At 42.1% G+C, this 24,379-nt stretch overlaps 1 protein-coding gene across 6 annotated transcripts in view; it reads right to left on the bottom strand.

The window, feature by feature from the left end:
- NBEAL2 (neurobeachin like 2) overlaps window positions 1-24,379 on the bottom strand; it is a 646,515-nt gene that overhangs the window by 79,770 nt on the left and 542,366 nt on the right. For all 6 annotated transcript variants that reach the window (XM_069210922.1, XM_069210925.1, XM_069210923.1 and 3 more), the window contains 5 exons: window positions 9,003-9,120; window positions 6,608-6,705; window positions 5,241-5,357; window positions 3,183-3,272; window positions 1,091-1,200 (listed from right to left, as the gene is read on the bottom strand). In XM_069210922.1, coding sequence (XP_069067023.1) covers window positions 1,091-1,200; window positions 3,183-3,272; window positions 5,241-5,357; window positions 6,608-6,705; window positions 9,003-9,120 — 533 coding nt within the window. The remainder of the gene's footprint in view (window positions 1-1,090; window positions 1,201-3,182; window positions 3,273-5,240; window positions 5,358-6,607; window positions 6,706-9,002; window positions 9,121-24,379) is intronic.

Here is a 24,379-nt window from a genome sequence, read left to right as displayed (position 1 = left end):
TTTGACTCAGAGAAGGAGCTGGGATAGTTTGTTTGTACATTTATTTACATATGGGGCTACCCTTTGCATAACTTAAATCAATTAACCTATCCCCAGGGTGGTTTGAACTAGCTTTGTGCTCTAATGCTGGATTACTGAATGTTTTGGTTACTAGGTCATTGTATCCAACAATCCTGAACATCATATAGTTGTTACAAAGGCAAGCTGACAGGCATTTTTCTGTTCTTTATGTATGGGTTATAAAAATCTTAATAAAATTAAAAAAAGTCATACCATTTTAGCAATAATAAAAAGTTTGGGATTACTATAAAATAGCAAACATGTTAGGCCATATGAAATTGGGATTATTATTATTTAAACGTTAAGATTTTATTTATTGATTTTTTTGCCTCCTTTTATTTAAAAGAGACTATTGCCTTTTGGACAAAATGTCCCAGTTTGTATCCAATTCCTTTAGCAGCAGTGGAATAGAATTCTGAAATTATGGGACAATTTCACACTAGGCTTTATGTAAGAATCCTAAGTGGGTGTATTGCATCCCTACGCTTGGAAATGGGAGTAAAATTCACCTTTGTGTGTACATTTTAAAGAGTTATAATGTTTCTGTAATCCATTTTATTCTTTGTATATTTTAATGACAGGGATTATATATTGTTTACCATAGAGGTATTTCAGTAACACAACAATAATGCTGGAGTGGCCCATGGTGGCATGCCACTGTTAACGTCACTCATTTGATCATCAAAATATATAGCAGAGTAAGTACAATTGTGGCAGACTCCAGCATATCCATTTTTTGTTGGGAATGTCATCATTCCCTGTTTTTGTTGGTAAGAGCAGTGTCTTGATTTTTAGGAGAAAAAAAAGCAGTCACTCACTATATCTGGAGCCTTGTGTGCGTCTTCCTACAGATGTATGTATGCCGGAACCAGGCCAATTCTGACCAAGTATGTTTAATACCCTTCATACAATATGGAGCATAAGTGACAGACACTCAGGTAACAACTACTCGAACCACCATTGTTACCAACAGAACTGACAATTCACAACCTTCACACGTTAGACAAAATTGCATTTTGTGAACAATTACCTGACATTTGAGAGGGTGGGATCCTTGGTGAAGCTGAAATAGTTGGAGATATTTTTGTCATACGGTAACCACCCATGGGTTCCCAGCAAGCCATTTGCACTAACAGTGACCTGGGATGAGAGAGAGCGAAACAAACGGAGACATCTGAAATTAAGCATTTTTTCTCTCATTGCTTCACTTATTCTGATAAGTGCCTCAGATTTTAAAATGTGGAGGGCGAGAAAGATAAAAATGGTACGCAATCACTTGAGAAACAATAGATGTTTTTGTACTTACAGCACTTAAACTCAGTTGGTTTTAGAGACTCAAACAATAATTTATTTCCCAACTCAATGGTAGTCAATATAGCCTACAAAGAAGGTGATGTAGCCATGCTGGCATTGAAAAGCGGGGAACAGAGGAGTACATGCGAGTCTCATCAGTGGGCCTGCGACCCAATGAGCCTTCTTACCAGTTTTCAGTCATAACTTTAACATCAATTGGTAATGTAATGCTAGATGAGTCTGCACCACGCAGTACCTCAGAAAATTCAGTTACTGCATCCTCCTGGAGAAGTAGTTCTTACTTAGCTGGAAATTTAGAGTTTGTGGAGGACTTTTCTTTGATACAAACTATCAAACGTATCCCCTGATTCCCTTACTTTACTGAAAAAGAAACGTAAAAAGCCATTTTAAGCCAGAACATTTGGGACCTTTTCAACTTCTAACAATCATGAGGACACATGAAAACCGGAAATATTCATACCATTTGCAGCTATGGAAGAAATGCTTCTATCTCAAAGTTCTCATGGCAGAAGATCTACTAAATGACCAGGACTGATAAAAATCTCAATCTAGTGCTCATGTCTCTGCTGTAAATATTGTGCTATGACGGAGCAGTCAGGCCCATCTTTAGGGCAGTGCAACTGGTGCAATGTAAGGTTCACTGGCTATGGAGAGAGGAGAGGCACTGTCGGAGGGTGGCAGTGAGAGAATTTGTGTGGAAGGAGGACATTGAGGAGGCACCAAATAAAGACTGCCACACTAGGCGCCACCAGCACTAAAGCCGGCCCTGGGAGCAGTGATCACACATACTGCCCTCAAGCAGGATGATTGATGAACGTCTTTGAGAGATGTCTCTTTGAAGCCTAAACATTTCAAGCTTAATTAAATGGGCCTTTCACAGTTTGATAACAGCATAAACCCCTTGACAAATAGCCGCATGAGGGCCTGGGTGATATACTGATTTGTATTTTTGTTGTTTCTTCACTAAGCATAGTAGGCATTACCCATTTCCCCAGTATTAGGTTGCTCACAAAAATGCAGCAAATTTGGGCTGGATACCAATGTGTTTAGGTGGTGTAGTGACTATAGGTGTGCTAAAAGCAGCGCTATGGTTGCATAAGGTGACTATGGGACAGTGATAAGAGGAGTTTTTAGGGCCTTCTGTAGAATAATAGGGCACCTTTAAGGACCTAGAGACAGCAAAGGTATGCCTGAGGCAGCACTGGTGTGCTGAGTATAAGTTTTCAGAGGTCAGTGTTGGGAAGCTAAAACACGACTAGATGTAAGATACTGCAACAGGGTGACAGCACAACAGTGCCAGAGGCCAAAATATGGATATTTATAGTAAGGCACTAGGTGAGCCTTGATGATGCAAGTGGGCAGCAATGGGATGCCAGTGAAGTGCTAGACTGCTAGTGGAACCACCAAGCAGGTGATGGCTGCAGAGTATGCTAGGGCAGCACCAGAAAGCTAGAGACAAATGTTGAGTGTGTGATGAAGTGTCAAGATGCTATGTGCAGTGTAGTGGTTACATAGACAGCTTCTTCCCACTATGTGTAGGAGTAATAAGGCCAACCAGTGTGCAAGCGGCAGCACCCAGATGCAAGAGTCATTGCTGATGTGCAAGGGCAGTCTCAGTGTGCTAGCAAAGACACCTCAGTTAATGATGTGAGACTCAAACACAACCGAGCACAGAATGGGCTGCTAGCATTGAGATGGTAGTGGTGGGATGCTAGGGTCAGGGTGGAGGGCTGGAAGCCACTGCTTACCTTTCATACAGTGAATTATCTCAAGTTTCAAGATTCCATTAGAGATGCATTGAAACTTACCAGCACATCTGGGGATCCCTGGGTGATGAAGGAGTGTGCCTGGTTTTTAGGGACCACAGCTTTCACCAGGTGCTCTCCATCAATCATTCCCTGGAGAAAGAACAGTCACAATTAGTATAGTCAAATAAAACCCATCATTTTGACAAAGCAATGTTATGATAGAATATTCAGTTGACCATTCAGAGAGTGTAAACTTTGTCCACAGACACAACTCAAAGCTCCCCGCCTCCCATTTGTGCTTAAAGAGAATGGAAGAAAATGCATGCGCAAATGAACCGAAGGAGTTCTCACATGAGGAAATGAGGAAGTGTGTGAACTAATTGAACTACGCATACACATCTTTGCATGCCAACATTTTCACTTAATTTGTGGTTAGAATTGGGGTTGAGGAAGGCACAGAACAGCATGCATCACATTTTTTAAGGGGATCCAGGACGTTCCAGATACAAATGTCCCCTGACTACATTGCTAGCCCTGACACACCTACATAAATGCAGTAAGTATATTGAGATGGGCAAAGTGTTTTTTGCTGTCTGTGGTAAGAGGAAGCGAATCAAGAGGCAGATCTGACGTTTTCATGGCATCAGCTTCTCTTTACATGAACTATAAAAAAACGGAACAGCCGGCAGTATCCACCAGTGTTCCTCTGACAGATATGAGACTGCCAGCCTGCGCATGCTACAAGCAATCAATACCGGGGCTATTCTGATTGGCTGCCACTAACCAGAATGGTTGTTAGACAGCGTCCTATTCCAATTGCTTGAAAGGGTAATCAATCAGATTGCTGAAGTAAAAAGATGGTTAAGCATTTCTGACTTGACCACAGCGGCAGCTGGCGCAAATCTCAAGGGGAGGGGCAGACGGGAGGAGGGACAGTGGAGGGGAGGTAATAAAAAAAAAAGTAAAAATAAAAACGTAAAAAAAAAAAAAACGTATCTGTTCCTGTCGCCACCGCCTCGCTCCTCTGCTCTTCTTCTGGAGTCCCAGCATTCACTGGAACACCAGCACAGGCTTCACAGCTATTCTGGAGCTGCTTTCATGCTAACCCTAGCATGAGGGCAGTGCCAGGATTGGTCTGAGCAGCTTGTTCTGCTGCTCAGACAGTGCACTGGAGCCTGTGCAGTTTCTCCACCCCGGCTGTGTAGCTCTGCCGGGTTGGAGAAACCTAGGAGACCATGTGTGTTTGGCTGGCCTGAGATGGCCGGCCAGACACACATGCGCACTTAGAAGTGTGCAGACTCCACTGCCCCTATCCCCTTCCCCATCACCCCTCCCTTGGCCCAGCCCCACATTTCATATGCAGCTGGCTGAGCCATGAGCTAACAAATATAACAATAATGATATATCGTTTTATTTTTAAGCTCCTGGCTTACCTGGGGGCAACGTTCCTTCACCATTGCAAAGGAGCCGCATCTGCTTGACTACCCTTTTAATCAAAATTAATATCCAGAGTGGCAGGAACAGACAGAAGAGCTGTGGGTAGTGTGATTCCACAGACCACGTCATGTGGTTCAGGGTGACTCATGCATCCCAAACATAAGCTACTTTCTGCAGCAGGGTATACAATATGCACTATAAATGCGTTTGCAGATGGTGCCAGTTTTGACTGTTTTGAAAATAAATTTCACACTGGCTGTTTGCTAATAATTTCACTGACTCAATCACATAAGCGCAGATGGATAGGGTTTAATTTCCACAACTAATTTAAGTGTAGAAATGAAATGACAAATATTTACATCCACAGTGCCTATATAGCTGTGGTGTATATAGAGAGTAAGCACAGTAAAACTGGTATAAAACGCTATATTGAACAATCATTTTTTTTTTATACACACCATGAACTGGTGTCTAGCAATATACATCTTATCATGTAAGGTACAGTAGGTGAAAAATGTACTGGGTAACAGCAAACAGTATGGACAAACATGAAATTAACCAGTCTTCTGTCTTCCAGTTTGACCCAAAATGATAAGACATTCGTCTATGACTGATAACAAAACTAAAATAAGGGTGCAAGTCCCCTTGCAACGTGAGATAATAAGAAAGAGAATACATTACCTCAGCGAAGAAGGATTTCAGCTCCGCGAGGTTTTCAAAGACGCTGGGGGAATAGGCATCCAGACGGGCCAATCGTTTAGCAGCATGCAAAGCTGAGAGACGCGCTGGGTGCGGTTCCTTTGGGGGTAAACACATTGGAAATATCAGCCATATAATTACTGTTTGTGCTGAGCTATGCGAAAGGCCCCCAGTTTGACTTATTTGGTATTGCTACAACCTCGAATGTCCTCCACAAATGACCGTACACCACAAACCCACGAAGCTCACACAGTGCTAAGAACTATACCTGATTTCTGTCATTCTGATTAATAAAGGGAAGAACACTGCCCTACCAAACCCTCAGTGTCAAATCCCTGTCCTGAAATACTAGTTCAGATTGGAATTCTCACTATCACGGTTGACAAAACGAAGGCGTATTTCCTTTAAATGGTTTCATTTGTCAATGAGGTTAGACCCCCAAGCTCTCTTTCTTCTATTTCCTAACTGCGTATTCTCTGTCCACGAAGCCCTTCTCTTCCTCTGCCACCACGTTACTTTCTTTCTTCTTGGGAAGAGAAGAGAACTCGTTAGTTACACACTATGTACATCCTTGTTTTGCACAAACCTCTCTTCTACTCTGCCCCTTCTTCCCTCTCCTGCAATGCATCCATTTAGTTAATAGTGTGCAAATTTTTTTGCCTCTCTTCTGCCTCCATCACCTTCTTTTTTGTTTCTTACTCCACTCTACATGTTTTGTTCCTTGAGCCTCCATTATGCCAGAACATAGTAGACATAGAACATTTTCTACTGCAGCTCTTTTACATTTTAAGTATGCACTATTCTGTCCTCCTGTCCCATTTTAAATTTATTTTTTTCAATTACTCTTTAAATCCTGGCCTTGCTAAGAATTGTAAGACTGTTGAGCCTTTCTTTAATTGATCCTTAAGCTAGGTCTAGTGCTATTTTGTTCATTTTGATCTTTTGCCATCCTGACATTTTAATTTGTCGAATTGACATTGAGATTCATCAGTCCCAAGGTCACCAGACGATTTGTTCAACAGGCTCATTTGTCAAGTTGACATACCTCAAAACATGTCTATCTGGCGATCCCCCCCCCTTTAGATTATTATATACAGTTGTTAACTGCATAACACAACATCAAAAAACAACCTAATATATCAGGCTAGTGCAATAGGTCACATTGTAGTTACAAATCCCGTCAGACTATTACTAGCCCATTAAACAAATCCAAATGAATTTATACGAGTCAAAGCTTGAAGACATATGGACAGAGGGTGAGCAACACAACCCATGCATCCCAAAATGTTAATTCTTTATTCTTGAATAATTACGCAAAGTAATGACAGTTTTCTCTAAGATCCACATACCTTAAGCAGCTGGCATGGAGTCTGTCCAAAGTTACTGATGATTCCCTCCAAAGCCTTCCGCTCTGTCTCATCTGCAATGGCATCCAAGTCAACCACACCTATAAATTGCAAAAAAGATGCAATTCTGCAGCAGTTGTTTCTTGCAGAGTCTGACATTTTAGGCTCAAATGTTCCCCTTTGTTAGGTGAAGGCCTACCATTAGAGTTAATTCATCACCACTGGTGAGTCTACAGATGATCACATTTGGAGAGTTACCAACATTTCTGAAAGCTATACAGTACACCCTTTGCATTCTGATAGAAATCACTTGTGTACTATAACAGAAAGCTACAAACGTCAGGATTTTTCACACATCTTAATAGTGTGTTTTTTACAATTTGCAACGCTTCCCCACATTAAGCAGCAACTTGCTAGAGCTTCACTCGGGGCTCATACACAGCAGTGTTCATAGAACTTTGACATGCAGCGACATCATATCTACTTCATCCTGCAGCACATCCCAGCCATCAAAAAAGAAGACGATCAGTGAAATCCCCTAGGCACAAATATTATTCAGAGTGCCAGGTCAGAGAGCCAGGGAGATCCTCCATTTTACCTCATCCAGTCTACATCTAGAGTAATCCACATGCAGCCATTCTAGACGTCAATTATTTCTATTCCAGATATATATTGATGATATCCAGATATACATTAACATTTACAACTCTTACATTAAGAGCTGGAAGCGAGTGTCAAAAGGAGAAGGTCTCTTATGAAGTTTATGTTTCACAGTCCCTCCATGTGGAAACAGCTGTAAGACCTTACATGGAAATTGTCCCCACCCTCCTACAGGACAGAAGTGAGCATTAGGCTTAAACTAAGCCACTCACAGTTCCAGTTACCACTTTAAAAGATAGAGAGGCCGAGACTCACTGGTGACATCATCAAATTGGACTCCAAGAGATGTCAGTAGGGGGCATGCGTGCTAAATGACCATGCTGTGATTCGTTTTGGTCACTGTTCACTTTCCTTTGAATTCCACAAGTGAATACTACCCTGGTCCGGAAAACAAGTCAACTCATCAGTGCAATCATGACACTGAACCACTGCTATAGGCAACCTAATCAAGTTGGTTTTCAGAAAAAGGGATTTTAAAGTTTATTCACCTATAGACACACCACTGACTGCTTCACAACAGTGCCCTTCTTGTTCACGAGCTGGATGCTCCAGAGTAGGGAATTTGTGTTGTCCTTCTTCCATGACCCAATACCCTCTTTTTTAGGACAGTGCTGGGCTAGACCAAGCGTAATCCCTATGTGAATGTGTCTGTAGCGTAAACCTATGTAAGTTACACATGACATGGATGTGTCTTATCTCTGCCAAATAGGATTCCATCAAGTTAGACCCCAAATATGCTTCACACACATTTAAGGATGGAGCAGCTACGCTGATCGGTGGAAGTGGATGGTGGCTTTATGACATAATATCTGACCTCCTAAAACATGAATTGTAGGCACTAGTTATGGCTGGCTGGTGAAGGTTCTGGTACATAAAGCGCTACATGTTGTTTGCATCCCTACTAAGGCATCAGTAGCCACCTTTGGCCCTTCTTAAGAGTCAGGGAGCTCTGCTATGCTCTATGACCCTCATTCACAAAGTGTCCGGGGTAATGGATTTCCCACATTTCAAAACTGTGCCCAGATCTAGAAAAAAAAAATAGTATAAATGTTGAGGCCACCCATCCTCCAACTCACTCCACACTCAAGACTATCTGACATTTAGATTTCACTCTACATATTGTGCGAGTTTGTACTGAAGTCCAAGGTAAGCTGACTGATTTGGCGCAACGCACTCCGCAAATAAAATACTTGGGTTCACACAGAGTTCAACCACCAAAGGGTGCCATCAACAGAGATTAAGAGAAGATAGCATTGAAAGACATTAGGATCATGTGCCCAGAATCATCTCCATCCAGAGAGAATAGGTGTATGTCAAACCTACAACAACGCAAAGTAGCTCCGACAGATGAACCATCTCATGCTTGGATTCCGAGTGCCCAACAAATTATCTGTACCATGTACAAATCCAACACAATAAATACCTTGCCCAAGAACAAAAAGATGAATGAAATGCAAGTGAAAGCATAGATGCAAGCAATCTTATGGCAGAAAAAAATACTGCAAGCCCAAAAACTGTAGCATGTGCAGCTTTGAAAAAGTGAATGAATAATGTCAACCCTCTTCAATTAAAAGGAGTTCTCTTCATGGTATTATGTGACCTGTTTGACGCTAGCTTTCCCTGAACTCAAGAGGCACCGACAGTTTGGCATGTGTCAGTGGGAACTGCCAGCTTAGAGAGACTGACTTGCACCCCTCAATAGCTAGAGTTGGTGTCTGATGCAACAGCACCCTCTTACCCTCATAGGTGCAGTAGTAGAAGACGTTGAGGGCCTCCACAGCTGCTGGACCTCGTTGCTTGTACCCAAATATCAAGTCAATCCACTGATGGAGGTGCTCAGACACGTACTCAGATTCCTATTTGAAGATATTTAAAGAAAAAAAAATCAATTGCATAGGGTTCGATGCAGCACCCCGGAAAAGAAATAAGGGTGCCCAATGAAGAGGTTACTAAAATCTGGAAAGCACAAAACATTGACAAGCTTTATTTTATTTACTAAACCACTATCGTCATGTCTTTCATTCAAGTTCATATTTGGATTGTGCAGTGAAAATGTCAATGGCTGTCAATAAAATGTATTCAGTAATTGCTACAATACAAAAGAGGGAGCAGTATATATGATAAGCAAATGGGAGAGAAGACCAGCTTGCTGAAAAAGCAGGCAAAGGTAACCTACGATTCCTTGAAAGGGGATATGAAGCAAGGTTGCATGGGTTCTTTTTGTTGCTGTAAGGTCTGCATTTCTTATTCAATAGACGGTAAATGTAAAGAAAGGTTGTTGTGCCCTTGTATTCGAGTTGAAAGTTAAATGGGAATTACTTTTAATATATTCAATTTAATAAAATAAAATGATTGTACAATAACTTTCTATGTAGTTAGAGCGTGATCAATTCCCTTTATAGGAGGTGGATTCTGTTTTTAGAAACAGATACTGCAGTTGGCAGCATTAAAACCACACACAAAATTCCCTAGATGGATGACTTCTAAACAGAGAACTTCGAATTTGATCTATAATGTTTAAGTCACTATTTGTACCTTTTTCATCCTTTATAGGAAAGTCTGAATGCCCTGTCCGAAAGGTCGGCGTAGAAGATATTTTTAAATGTAGCTTTACTTTCTAAAAACTCACAACTTTGACACACCAGGTAAAGATGCGGCAGGGAGATAAAGCAACTTTCTAAAATTAAAACCATTTATACAAATGCGGAAGCTGGGATCAGCATGTTTCACCAAACATATCCATCTACATGAGAATTGTATATCACTGGTCAGATACCTCATTTTTCTTGGTACCAGAAGCTCCAACATATCCATCTAACATATCACTAGCGATTTACTGGCATGTTGAACTTTACCATTTTCAAAGGTTTGGTTCAGATCACCCACCAATAGAATGGGCATTAATGTCAGTTGCCAGCACATCAATGCCAGCTCATCAATGTATATAAAAACACCTAAATGGCTAAATGAAAATGTGGCAACAATACATTTATCAATAACCATATTCCAAAGTAACCCTTGTAAATACACACAAGAACTAATAATTTTTGTTGCAATATTTGTCACAAAAATATACAAATAAAGCATTTGTAACCATAAATATGTGTTTGAGTCTTTCTTTAACACTCTTCTGGCCACAAAATGTAGTACTATGGTACTGCTGTGGTACCTCAGTAACTAAAAAAAAATATTTTAGATTTGGGCCTCTAGGATCCCCAAGACCTAAGGGGTTAAGGTATACCTCCCCTCCCCCCATATATTTTGTTTATTCTTTTTTTTTCTCCAGGACACCGGGGCTCAGTCCCCAAAGCTGCCTTATCTTTTGATCTGCTGGTCCCGCTGTAATACAGCAGCCTGATATAGCTATACATTTCCAACCTAAAATTCTCAAAAACTACTGGACAGGTCTATAGCAAATCACAAAATGCACACTGTCTGGGTCAAGAAATAGCTTTCCTTCCAAATCTGGTGTAATTCCATTCAGCAATTCTGGCTGGAGCTGTGTCTAAAGTTCCTATGGGAAAATGTGTTATGGGACCCCCACCCCCACCATTTTCTTGGCCCTCACTTGACAGGGTAGGCCAAGGTAGGCCAAGGCTTTCCAGGAGGTAGAGGTGGTAAATGACCCTCTTTTGAAAAGTTTGGTGAACATTCATCTGAAGGTGCCAAAGTTATTAGAAAATCAAAAAAAGAGATTTCCGATGGAAATTCGGTCCCAACTATAACTACGCCATTGTGTGTGTGTAATATACATACATGTGAATATATATTAAATGTTAAGCGGCTTTTAGTGCACACATTTCTATGGTATAAATCACTGTATTTCGCAGGGCCCCATACATAATAAAAGTATTTCACAGGTCCATTATGACAGTCACCAAAGCACTCTGAAGAGCTTTTCCAAGGTTGCGCAGTCTGTCAATAAAGTACGTTTAGCATGCAATATTTGAGTGTCGGTGCGTGTGTCTGTAGAAGACAGGAGGTGGATTAAGCTGTCTCCAGGTTGCCGATGCACCCCTTACACAAATGCATTTTCCCTTTAATATCTAAAAAAACTACTAAACTGATTTACACCAAATAAGCAAAAGTATGATCGGCATACTGAAAGTTAGCTTTCTGCCAAATTTGGTCTAATTGCGTCAAGCGGTTTGGGCTGTAGACATGTCTAAAAGTTCTATGGGAATTAAAATGGGACCACTTTTTTCATCCCCCTCTAGTTCTCGGCCCTCCGCTTGACGAATGACCCCCCAAACTTCCTGTGCCCAACGACAATCACCGCACACATTTTTGGGAAAATGTCATGAAGATTCGTCAAACTGTGCCAAAGGTATAGGCGAGTGGAAAAACACTTTCTATGGAAACATGGCCCTAACTATAACTAACTAGTGACATCAGCCACTAGGTTATTTATATCTATCTATATATGTATGTATATATATATATATATATATATATATATATATATATATATATATATGAAAAAAGGTCACTTACCTAGTGTACATCTGTTTTTGGCTTGTAGTGCTGCAGATTCACATGCTATGCATAGCTCTTCCGACATCTAGTGTTGGGCTCAGAGTGTTACAAGTTGTTTTTCTTTGAAGAAATATTTTCGGAGTCACGGGATCGAATGACGACTCCTCGCGGTTTCAGTGAGCATGGGCATCGACTCCATTGTTATATTGTTTTCCCGCAAAGGGAGAATAAAGGAGTGATAGAGTATAGGAATACAAAGAGATGTCCATGCAAATGTAAACGTATATACATATGTACAAATGTAAAACTTAAATGACTACAGGCTTCCGGGGAGGAGGGAGGGTGCAAGTGAATCTGCAGCACTACATGCCACGAACAGATGTAAACTGGGTAAGTGACATTTTCCATTCAATGGCATGTGTAGCTGCAGATACACATGCTATGCATAGACTAGAAAGCAGTTATACCTCCCAAAAAGTGGTGGCTAGTCTGTAGGAGTTGAAGTTCTTTGAAATCATGACCTTGAGACAGCCTGGCCTACAGTGGCTTGTTGCTGTCAGAAAACATCAACACAGTAGTGTTTTGTAAATATATGGGGAGTTGACCATGTGGCTGCTTTACATATCTCAACCATTGGTATGTTCCCTAAAAATGCCACTGATGCACCCTTCTTTCTTGTAGAATGTGCCTTGGGAGTGATCAGAAGGTGTCTTTTTGCTTTTATGTAGCATTGTTGTATGCATCTAACAATCCATCTTGTTAAACCTTGTTTTGATATAGGATTGCCTTTATGTGGTTCTTGGAAAGCAATGAAAAGCTGTTTTGTTTTTCTAAAATCTTTAGTTCTATCTATAAAATACATAAGAGCTCTTTTGAGATCTAGGGTCTGAATAGCTCTTTCTGCCACAGAGTCTGGCTGTGGAAAGAAGACTGGCAATTCCTCTGTTAGGTTGATGTGAAAAGGAGATACTACTTTTGGTAGAAATATTGGATTTGTTCTAAGTACAACTTTATGTTTGTGTACTTGGTAAAAAGGTTCAAGAGGGAACGCTTGTATCTCACTAACTCTTCTTAAAGCGGTAATAGCTACAAGGAAGACGACTTTCCATGTTAGAAATTGTATTTTACAAGAGTGCATGGGTTCAAAAGGTGGTCCAGTGAGTCTGGTAAGTACTATATTTAAATACCACAATGGAACAGGTGGTGTTCTTGGTGGAATAATGCATTTAAATCCTTCCATGAAAGCTTTAATCACAGGAACTCTGAATAGAGAAGTGTGCTGAATAGTCTGTAAGTATCCAGATATTGCAGTTAGGTGTATTTTGATGGATGAAAAAGCCAAATATGATTTCTGCAAATGAGGTAAATAGCATTCAATATGTTGTATAGATGCTGTAAGTGGATCGATGTTGTTAGATTGGCAATAGAAAACAAATATTTTCCACTTGTTTGCGTAGCATTGTCTAGTAGTAGGTTTACTTGCTTGTTTAATTACTTCCATACGTTCTGGTGGAAGCCTTAGATAAACAAATTCTATGACTTCAGGAGCCAAATCGCTAGATTTATTGTATTAGCGTTTGGATGCCTGATTTGACCTTTGTTCTGTGTTAACAGATCTGGTCTGTTTGGGAGTTTGGAATGTGGTACTACAGACAAATCTAGAAGTGTAGTGTACCAATGCTGGCATGCCCATGTTGGTGCTATGAGTATCATGGTGAGTGAGGTTTGACATAGTTTGCTGACCAGAAATGGAAGGAGTGGGAGATGGGGAAAAGCGTAAGCAAATATCCCTGACCAATTGATCCACAGAGCATTGCCCTTGGATAGGAGATGTGCGTGTCTGGATGCGAAGTTTTGGCATTTGGCGTTTTCGCTTATTGCGAATAGATCTATGTCTGGTGTTCCCCAGTTTTGAAAGTACTCTTGAAGTGCTTGGGAGTGAATCTCCCATTTGTGTGTTTGTTGGTGATTTCTGCTTAGGAGATCTGCCAGCTGATTAAATGCTATTAAATTCATTTGACGGTGAATTGCCCATTTCCAAATTGTTTGGGCTAGAAGGGACAGTTGAGATTAATGTGTCCCGCCCCGTTTGTTGAGGTACTACACAGTTGTCATGTTGTCTGTTTTTATGAGAACATTCTTCTGTTTGAGAAGAGGTTGAAACACTTTTAGGGCAAGAAATACAGCTAATAATTCTAAGTGGTTTATGTGTAGCTGTTTCTGTTTGACATCCAATTGCCCTTGAATGATCTCATTGTTGAGGTGAGCTCCCCAACCGATCATTGATGCATCTGTTGTGATTATGATCTGAGGCACAGGGTCTTGAAATGACCGCCCTTCATTAGATTTCTGTGATTCCACCACTTGAAGGGACATATGTGTTTGGCGGTCCATCAACACTAGATCTTGAAGTTGACCGTGTGCCAGTGACCACTGTTAGGAGAGGCACTGTTGTAAGGGCCTCATGTTTAGTCTTGCATGTAGGACCATAGCTATGCAAGATGCCATCATTCCTAGAATCTTCATGATAAATCTCACAGTGTATTGTTGATTTGGCTGTATGAGTGGTATGAGATTTTGGAAAGCTTGTATCCTTTGTATATTTGGATAAGCTAAGGCTTGTTGAGTATTTAGGACAGCACCTAGGTAAGACTGTACCTGTGCTGGTTGAAGGTGTGACTTTTGATAATTTAGAGTGAACCCTAGGGTGTGCAAGGTTTCTATCACGTAATGAGTGTGTTGTTGGCATTGTGTAAAATTGCTTGATTTTATTAGCCAATCTTCTAGATATAGAAAGACATGGATGTGTTGTCTCCTTAAGTAGGCTGCTACTACTGCTAGACACTTTTTGAACACTCTTGGAGCTGTTGTTATGCCGAATGGCAACACCTTGAACTGGTAGTGTTTTCCTGCTATGACAAACCTGAGGTATTTTCTGTGAGCTGGATGGATGGGTATTTGGAAGTACAATATTTGAGGTTTAAAGCAGTCATGTAATCTTGTTTTTGTAGTAGTGGAATGACATCTTGCAGAGTTACCATGTGAACATTTTCTGACAGGATGCATAGATTGAGGGGCCTAAGGTCCAAGATGGGCCTGAGGGTGCCGTCTTTTTTGGGAATGAGGAAGTATAGTGAGTATACTCCCCTCCCTTGTTGAGAATGTGGAACTAATTCTATTGCTGGTTTTAATAGTAGATATTGTACCTCTTGTTTTAACACAATGGTATGTTCAGGGGACAACTTGTGATATTGTGGTGGAATGTTTGGAGGGGTGGAAATTAATTCTAGGCAATAGCCATTGCCGATAATTGACAAATACCCAATTGTCTGTGGTGGTATTTTGCCAATGAGAGTAGAATTGCTATAGTCTTCTCCCCACAGGAGATGTGTGAAGTGGAAGGGAGGGACGAAAGTCACTGTTTAGGTTGTATTGTGGTCTGCTTAGAGGTTTGGAATTTACCTCGGTTCCTGAAATATTGCCCTCTATAGGATCCTCTAAACCCACCTCTTTGATATTGGGTTTGTTGTCCCTGCTTTTGCGGTATCGGAGTCCATCCTCAGTTACTCAATAGTGGTGTCTACTTCTGGGTCAAAGAGGTGCTTCTTGTCAAAAGGCATATTAAGGACTGGTTGTTGAATTCCTGGTTTAAAACCAGAGGAGCGTCACCATGCATGTCTTCTAATTGTGATGGCAGCATTTACACTCCTTGCAGTTGTCTCAGCAGCACCGAGGGCAGATCTTATTTGATTATTGCTGATAGCTTGTCCCTCTTCCACCACTTGTTGTGCTCTTTTTTGATGCGCCTTTGGGAGATGCTGTATAAGATCTTGCATTTCGTCCCAATGGGCCCTGTCATTCCTTGCTAGGAGTGCCTGAGAATTTGCAATTCTCCACTGGTTTGCTGCTTGTGTGGCAACTCTTTATCCAGCTGCATCAAATTTTCTACTCTCATTAACAGGAGGAGGTGCGTCTCCTGATGACTGGCTGTTTGCTCTTTTTCTTGCCGCACTGACTACTACTGAGTCTGGAGGGACCTGATAAGTGATGTAATCTGGGTTAGTAGGGGCACGTTTATACTTTTTATAAATTCTAGGGATGATGATCCTAGCTTTGACTGGTTCATGGAGACATTGGTATCGGGAATGCGTAGAAGACAGTGTATTAAAGTCTTCTTCTAATGGCTCAGAATGCATAGCTACTCCATTGTAAGCTGCCCCCTAGATATTACTTGGGTGTATGCAGTGCTGTCTTCTGGAGGAGAAGGTTTTGATGGGTAAATGTCTGTATCATTGTCCGGGATGGATCAGGGTCATAGAGGTTCCATGGGTCTGCTGTGTCTCCATGTGAGTATAAAGAATGTGTTGGAGAAGGCGGCGGTGGTGGGCTGTTCTGAGGTGAGAAAGACAGCTGTGGAGATTGAGGAGGAGAAGCATGGAGAGGTAGTGTATTCTCCTTTTGTTTTTGCACCTTTGCTGGTGGTTGCACAGATTTTAATTCCTCTTGGAAAGAAAGCTTTCTTTTGGTTTTTAAAGGAGGTGCAGTGATGATTCTTCCGGTCTCCTTATGAATATGGATTCTGTACCGTCTCTCATCCATAACCTGTAATATTGGTTCACTCTCGGTAGTCTTATGAGATTCCATTATTGGCTTTGCAATCTGTTTTAATATCCTTGTTCCTCTGTATATGAGGATTTTTTCGGCTCCGAGGTGTGTATCTTTTTCGGTCCCGAAAAAGTAGTCGGATGTCTCGGCTCCGAAGCGGATTGCCGAATTTTTGACTCAGAGGAATGGGCTCTTTTACTGTAATCTGAAGTGGTGCTTTTAATGGATTTACTCGACTCCAAGGTGGATGGAAGGGTGGCCTTTTTCGGCGCCGACCTCGAAGACAGCCGCCAGCAGTCTTTTTTCCGGCAGTGGTGTACCCAAGGCCTTTGAATGTTTTTTCTGCAGGGTTGTAGGGGCAGACGTACTCACATGCTGGCCAGCTGTGATGGGTCTGTCGTCTTCCGATTCCTGTTCGGAGTCTGTGTCTCGGATGGAGACTGTTGTCTGCGCCTGCTCTTCCTCCATGACGTCGAGATGTTCGCTGCTTTTCTACGCTATTTTGAGTCTTCGGGCTCTGCGATCTCTCAGGGTCTTCTTTGATCGAAATGATCGACAGGCCTCGCAATCTTTCTCCCGACGGTCTAGAGAAAGGCAAAAAATTACAAACCAAGTGTTGGTCTGTATAGGGGTACTTCGCATGGCGCCAAGGGCAGAATCGGAATGAAGTCCGATCCATCAGGCTTTCCATGCGGTAGGCCCGAACAGGCCAGAGTTGGGCACAAGCACCCCGAAGGGAGAAATGAAGGTGCCGACGATACTACTGGTTCGATTCTAGATGGGAAACGTGATCGAAACAATACAGACGAATAAGAAGGTTTTCTGAGGTTCTCCGAATCAAATCTCGGATCGAGAGGAAACATGTCCGAACCCGACCGCGTAAAGAAAACTATCTAACAATGGAGTCGATGCCCATGCGCACTGAAACCAAGAGGAGGAGTCACTCGATCCGAAAAGACTATGCATAGCATGTGTACCTGCAGCTACACATGCCATTGAATATATATATGGAAAATGTCACTTACCCAGTGTACATCTGTTCGTGGCAGTAGTCGCTACAGATTCACATGCTGTGCACATCCCGCCATCTGGTGTTGGGCTCGGAGTGTTACAAGTTGTTTTTCTTCGAAGAAGACTTTGAGTCACGAGATCGAGGGACTCCTCCCATTTCGACTCCATTGCGCATGGGCGTGGACTCCATCTTAGATTGTTTTGCCCGCAGAGGGTGAGGTAGGAGTTGTGTATGCTAGTAATAGTGCCCATGCAATGGGAGTGAATGCGTATGTACATAATAAAGTTTTAAGTAATATATTTCTAAATGTACAAATGTTTAAGATCTACTTCTAAACGGCTACAGGCTCCCGGGGAGGCGGGTGGGCGTATGTGAATCTGCAGCGACTAATGCCACGAACAGATGTACACTGGGTAAGTGACATTTTCCGTTCGATGGCATGTGTAGCTGCAGATACACATGCTGTGCATAGACTAGTAAGCAGTTATCTCCCCAAAAGCGGTGGTTCAGCCTGTAGGAGTTGAAGTAGTTTGAAATAATGTTCTTAATACAGCTTGACCTACTGTTGCTTGTTGTGCAGTTAGCACATCTACACAGTAGTGTTTGGTAAATGTATGAGGCGTAGACCATGTTGCTGCCTTACATATTTCGTTCATTGGAATATTTCCTAGAAAGGCCATGGTAGCACCTTTCTTTCTGGTTGAGTGTGCCTTTGGTGTAATAGGCAGTTCTCTTTTAGCTTTAAGATAGCAGGTTTGAATGCACTTAACTATCCATCTAGCAATGCCTTGTTTTGAAATTGGATTTCCTGTATGAGGTTTTTGAAAGGCGATAAATAGTTGTTTTGTCTTTCGAATTAGTTTTGTTCTGTCGATGTAGTACATTAGTGCTCTTTTGATGTCTAATGTATGTAGTGCTCTTTCGGCTACAGAATCTGGCTGTGGGAAGAACACTGGTAATTCTACCGTTTGATTTAAGTGGAACGGTGAGATTACTTTTGGTAAAAATGTAGGATTGGTCCGTAGAACAACTTTATTTTTGTGTATTTGAATAAATGGTTCTTGAATGGTAAATGCTTGAATTTCACTCACTCTTCTTAGAGATGTGATGGCAATTAAAAATGCAACTTTCCACGTTAAGTATTGCATTTCACAAGAGTGCATGGGCTCAAAAGGTGGGCCCATGAGTCGTGTTAGGACAATGTTGAGGTTCCATGAAGGAACTGGTGGTGTTCTTGGTGGTATAATTCTCTTTAGGCCTTCCATAAACGCCTTTATGACTGGTATCCTAAACAATGAAATTGAGTGTGTAATTTGTAGGTAAGCAGAAATTGCCGTAAGATGTATTTTAATGGAAGAGAAAGCTAGGTTAGATTTTTGCAAATGTAGTAAGTATCCTACTATTTCTTTTACAGATGCGTGTAAAGGTTGAATTTGATTATTATGGCAGTAATAAACAAATCTTTTCCACTTATTTGCATAACAGTGTCTAGTGGTAGGTTTTCTAGCCTGTTTTATGACCTCCATACATTCCTGTGTGAGGTCTAAGTGCCCGAATTCTAGGATTTCAGGAGCCAAATTGCTAGATTCAGCGATGCTGGATTTGGATGTCTGATCTGTTGTTTGTGTTGTGTTAACAGATCTGGTCTGTTTGGCAGTTTGATATGAGGTACTACTGAAAGGTCTAGTAGTGTTGTGTACCAAGGTTGCCTTGCGCATGTTGGTGCTATTAGTATGAGTTTGAGTTTGTTTTGACTCAACTTGTTTACTAGATATGGAAGAAGTGGGAGAGGGGGAAAAGCGTACGCAAATATCCCTGACCAGTTCATCCATAGTGCATTGACCTGAGACTGATGTTGTGGGTACCTGGATGCGAAGTTTTGGCATTTTGAGTTTTCTTTTGTTGCAAATAGATCTATTTGTGGCGTTCCCCACATTCTGAAGTAAGTGTTCAGTATTTGGGGGTGAATTTCCCATTCGTGGATCTGTTGGTGATCCCGAGAGAGATTGTCTGCTAACTGATTCTGAATCCCTGGAATAAATTGTGCTATTAGGCGAATGTGGTTGTGAATCGCCCAATGCCATATTTTTTGTGTTAGGAGACACAACTGTGTTGAGTGTGTTCCCCCCTGTTTGTTTAGGTAATACATTATTGTCATGTTGTCTGTTTTGACAAGAGTGTATTTGTGGGTTATTATGGGTTGAAATGCTTTCAGAGCTAGAAATACCGCTAACAGTTCTAAGTGGTTTATATGAAACTGTTTTTGGTGAATGTCCCATTGTCCTTGGATGCTGTGCTGATTGAGGTGTGCTCCCCACCCTGTCATGGATGCATCTGTCGTTATTACGCATTGTGGCACTGGGTCTTGAAAAGGCCGCCCTTGGTTTAAATTTATACTGTTCCACCATTGAAGCGAGATGTATGTTTGGCGGTCTATCAACACCAGATCTAGAAGTTGACCCTGTGCCTGTGACCACTGTGATGCTAGGCACTTTTGTAAGGGCCGCATGTGCAACCTTGCGTTTGGGACAATGGCTATGCATGAGGACATTATGCCTAGGAGTCTCATTACTAATTTGACCTGTATCTTTTGGTTTGGATACATGGCTTGTATGACATTTTGGAATGTTTGGACTCTTTGTGGACTTGGAGTGACAATTCCTTTTACTGTGTTGATTGTTGCTCCTAGGTATTGCTGTGTTTGACACGGCAGAAGGTGTGACTTTGAGTAATTGATTGAGAAACCTAGTTTGTGTAGGGTTTGTATGACGTAATTTGTGTGTTGTGAACACTGTTTTTGCGTGTTGGTTTTGATTAACCAATCGTCTAGGTACGGGAACACATGTATTTGCTGCCTTCTGATATGTGCAGCTACTACTGCTAGACATTTTGTAAAAACTCTTGGCGCAGTTGTTATTCCGAATGGCAACACTTTGAATTGGTAATGTTTCCCTTGGAATACAAACCTTAGGTACTTCTTGTGTGAAGGATGTATTGGTATATGGAAATATGCATCCTTTAGATCCAGTGTTGTCATGTAGTCATGTAGTCTTGTTGTTTGAGCAGTGGGATTACTTCTTGTAATGTAACCATGTGAAAATGGTCTGATTTGATGTATGTATTTACTATTCTGAGATCTAGTATGGGTCTTAGAGTTTTGTCTTTTTGGGGTATCAGAAAGTACAGTGAGTAAACTCCTGTGTTTAGTTCTTGTTTTGGTACTAACTCTATTGCTTCTTTTTGGAGCAATGCTTGAACTTCTAGTCCTAGAAGATTTATATGTTGTTTTGACATATTGTGTGTTTTCGGTGGAATGTTTGGAGGGAATTTGATAAATTCTATGCAATAACCATGCTGGATAATTGCTAAGACCTAAGTGTCTGTTGTTATTTCCTCCCAATGTTTGTAAAACTTGGTTAGTCTCCCCCCCACAGGTGTTATGTGTTGGGGATTTGTGACCTTGAAGTCACTGTTTGTTTGGAGGAGTTTCGGGACTTTGGAACTTTCCTCTGTTCCTTTGAAATTGTCCCCCTCTATATTGTCCCCGAAAACCTCCCCGCTGATACTGGCTCTGGTAAGTGGGCTTTGTTTGTGAGGCTGTGGCTTCTGTGGTTTGCCCTCGAAACCCCCCTCGAAATTGTGTCTTTCGAAATGTGCCTCTGCTCTGTGGGGAGTAGAGCGCGCCCATTGCTTTGGCCGTGTCAGTGTCTTTTTTAAGTTTTTCGATCGCAGTGTCCACCTCCGGCCCAAACAACTGCTGTCCGTTGAATGGCATATTCAGCACAGCTTGCTGTATCTCTGGTTTAAATCCTGATGTACGCAGCCATGCATGTCTCATTGTTACAGCTGTGTTGACAGTTCTAGCAGCTGTGTCTGCAGCATCCATTGCTGACCGTATCTGATTATTTGAGATACCCTGTCCTCCTTCTACTACTTGCTGCGCTCTCTTTTGGAACTCCTTGGGTAAATGTTCAATAAGGTGTTGCATCTCATCCCAATGGGCCCTATCATATCTGGCTAGCAAAGCTTGCGAATTTGCAATACGCCACTGGTTTGCTGCCTGTGCCGCCACCCTTTTGCCTGCAGCATCGAATTTTCGACTTTCTTTACCTGGAGGTGGTGCATCTCCTGAAGTATGAGAGTTGGCTCTTTTGCGCGCTGCTCCCACTACAACAGAGTCTGGTGTTAGCTGTTGTGTAATGTACACTGGGTCTGTTGGTGGCGGTTTATATTTTTTATCTGCTCTTGGAGTAATGGCTCTCCCTTTAACAGGCTCCTCAAACACTTGTTTTGGAGTGTTTTAGCATTCCGGGTAGCATAGGAAGACTCTGATATTGGCTGTGTGTGGACGACAGTGTATTAAAAAGAAAGTCGTCTTCAATGGGCTCTGAATGCAGGCTGACATTATGAAATGCAGCTGCTCTTGACACCACTTGTGCGTAGCCTGTACTAACCTCTGGTGGCGATGGTTTAGCTGGATAGCATTCTGGACTATTGTCTGACATTGGTGCGTCATAAAGGTCCCATGCGTCAGGGTCATCTTGACTCATTCCTGTATGAGTTGGAGATTGCATCATTGGTGGAGTGGCTACCGGTGATGGTTGCGGAGAGGGATGTGGGGATGGTGGTGGTGTTACTTGTTTAGCCACCTTAGCGTGTGGCTGTTTGTCTTTGTCTTGGAAGGCAAGCTTGCGTTTCATTTTGACTGGAGGAAGAGTGCTGATCTTCCCTGTATCCTTTTGAATAAAGAGCCGTCTTTGTGTGTGATCTGGCTCTATTGCCTGTAATTCCTGTCCAAATCGATGTGTCTTCATTTGTGTGGACAGTCCTTGTTCCTCAGTGTAGGAACTTGTTTTCGGTTCCGAGGCCGGATATTTCGGTACCGAAACCTTTTCGGCTGCTTTTTTCGGCTCCGACGAAACCTTTTTTACTTTCGGCGTCATGCTCTCTCGGTGCGACCCGTTTCGGTGCCGGTGTCTCGGTGCCGAATCTTCTCTGAGCCACTATCTCGGGCCCGAGATTGCTGTGTGCCGGTATCTCGACCGGAGTCGGATGACTTCGACACCAGCTCGCCCTTTTTCGGTGCCGATGAACGGTCACCTACTTTTCGGGTTAAGTCATGGCCTGTTGGTGGTGGCGTCCCCTGGGCTTTAGCGCTTTTCTCGTGAGTTTTTGTTTTCGACGTCTTACTCACGGTTTTCGGCGTTTCCTCAGGATCGATCTCCTCAGAGTCCGACTCCTGGGTGGAGAATGTTTCTTCCTCCTCCTCGAAACGCTCTTGTCTTGTCGGCGCCGACGCCATTTGCAGTCTTCTTGCTCTTCGGTCCCTGAGTGTCTTCCTGGATCGACAGGCCTCACAAGTATCCTCCTTGTGTTCTGGTGAAAAACACAAGTTACAGACCAGATGTTGATCTGTATATGGATACTTGTTATGGCATTTTGGACAGAAGCGGAATGGGGTCCGTTCCATCCGCCTTGAAGAGACACGTGGCCGGGCCGACCAGGCCCCGGCGGGGATGGAAGAAAACCCAGACGGGCCACCGGAGCTCTTCTTAATTCGGTGTCGATCTGTTGTAACTAACCCGATACCGAACGCAAACAATACCGACGATTTTTCTGAGATTCTAACTAACTTTCCGACCCGAAACACGGAGCGAAAAGGAACACATCCGAACCCGATGGCGGAAAAAAAACAATCTAAGATGGAGTCCACGCCCATGCGCAATGGAGTCGAAATGGGAGGAGTCCCTCGGTCTCGTGACTCGAAAAGACTTCTTCGAAGAAAAACAACTTGTAACACTCCGAGCCCAACACCAGATGGCGGGATGTGCACAGCATGTGTATCTGCAGCTACACATGCCATCGAACATATATATATATATATATATACACACACACACACACACACACACACACACACACACACACACACATACACATACACAAATAACCAGGAAACAAAGATGGTTGCAGAGTGCTACCTAAGTGTCATGCTGTTGCTCAGATGGGCAACACCCAAACACCAAAGTTAGCTTTCTGCCAAATTTGGTGTAATTGCGCCCAGCGGTTTGGGCTGTAGACATGTCTAAAGGTTCAATGGGAATTAAAATGAAAAACACAACTTTTTTCACCCCCTCCCCCTTTTTCTCTGCCCTCCGCTTGACGAATCACCCCTGAACTTTCCGTGCGCAACAACAATCACTGTAACACTTTTTTGAAAAAATTTCATGAAGATTCGTAAAACTGTGCCAAAGATACAGGATAGTCAAAAAATACTTTTTCTATGGAAACATGGTCCTAACTATAACTACCCTAGTGACACCGCCACTAGAGTTTTTCTATCTATCTATATACACACACACACACACACACACATACATAAAATAAATAACCAGGAAACAAAGATGGTTGCCAGAGTGCTACCTCAATGCCCGCGGTATCATGGTGTTGCCCAGTTAGTGTGACTGCCGTCAGCTCCTTAAATTTCACACATCTCATCCTTGGTAGAGCAGAGAGTGGCACTCGATTAGCGGTGTAAGTAGCCTTTATTTAGCTTTGACCCAGTGTGTGCACATACGCATTTCAGGTCTCCCGTACTTGTAAATGAAGATGCACACCTTTGTTTATTTGGAGCATTTCCAAGCTTCCTTCATGTACATGCAAGGTGAAAGGGTTAAGAAAATTGGGAATTGTAAGCTGTGCCGTTGTGGTGAGAGTCAATGGCTTAACTAAAAAGAATCAAATATTTTGTGTATTCTGTCTTTTCACTTTTAGTTAACTGCATGTAAAAACGCACAAAACGTAAATGGAGGTTAAAATAATCAGTAGAAAATGCAGTATTTTACATTATGAAACATCAGTTAATGTGATCACTGCACATGTCTGTATTTGTGATCACAGAGCTTAAGTACGGAATCTTGATTTGTGCAATGGGGAATAGTGACTAATGTATGTATAGTGCTGCGAGGTCTCACCATGTAACAAACAGCACATGAATATGAAAGTCATTATATACAATTCTG

This window comes from Pleurodeles waltl, chromosome 10 (genome assembly GCF_031143425.1).
Source record: "Pleurodeles waltl isolate 20211129_DDA chromosome 10, aPleWal1.hap1.20221129, whole genome shotgun sequence".
In the NCBI taxonomy this organism is placed as follows: Eukaryota; Metazoa; Chordata; class Amphibia; order Caudata; family Salamandridae; genus Pleurodeles; species Pleurodeles waltl.
This window is presented reverse-complemented; position numbering and strand designations above follow the sequence as displayed.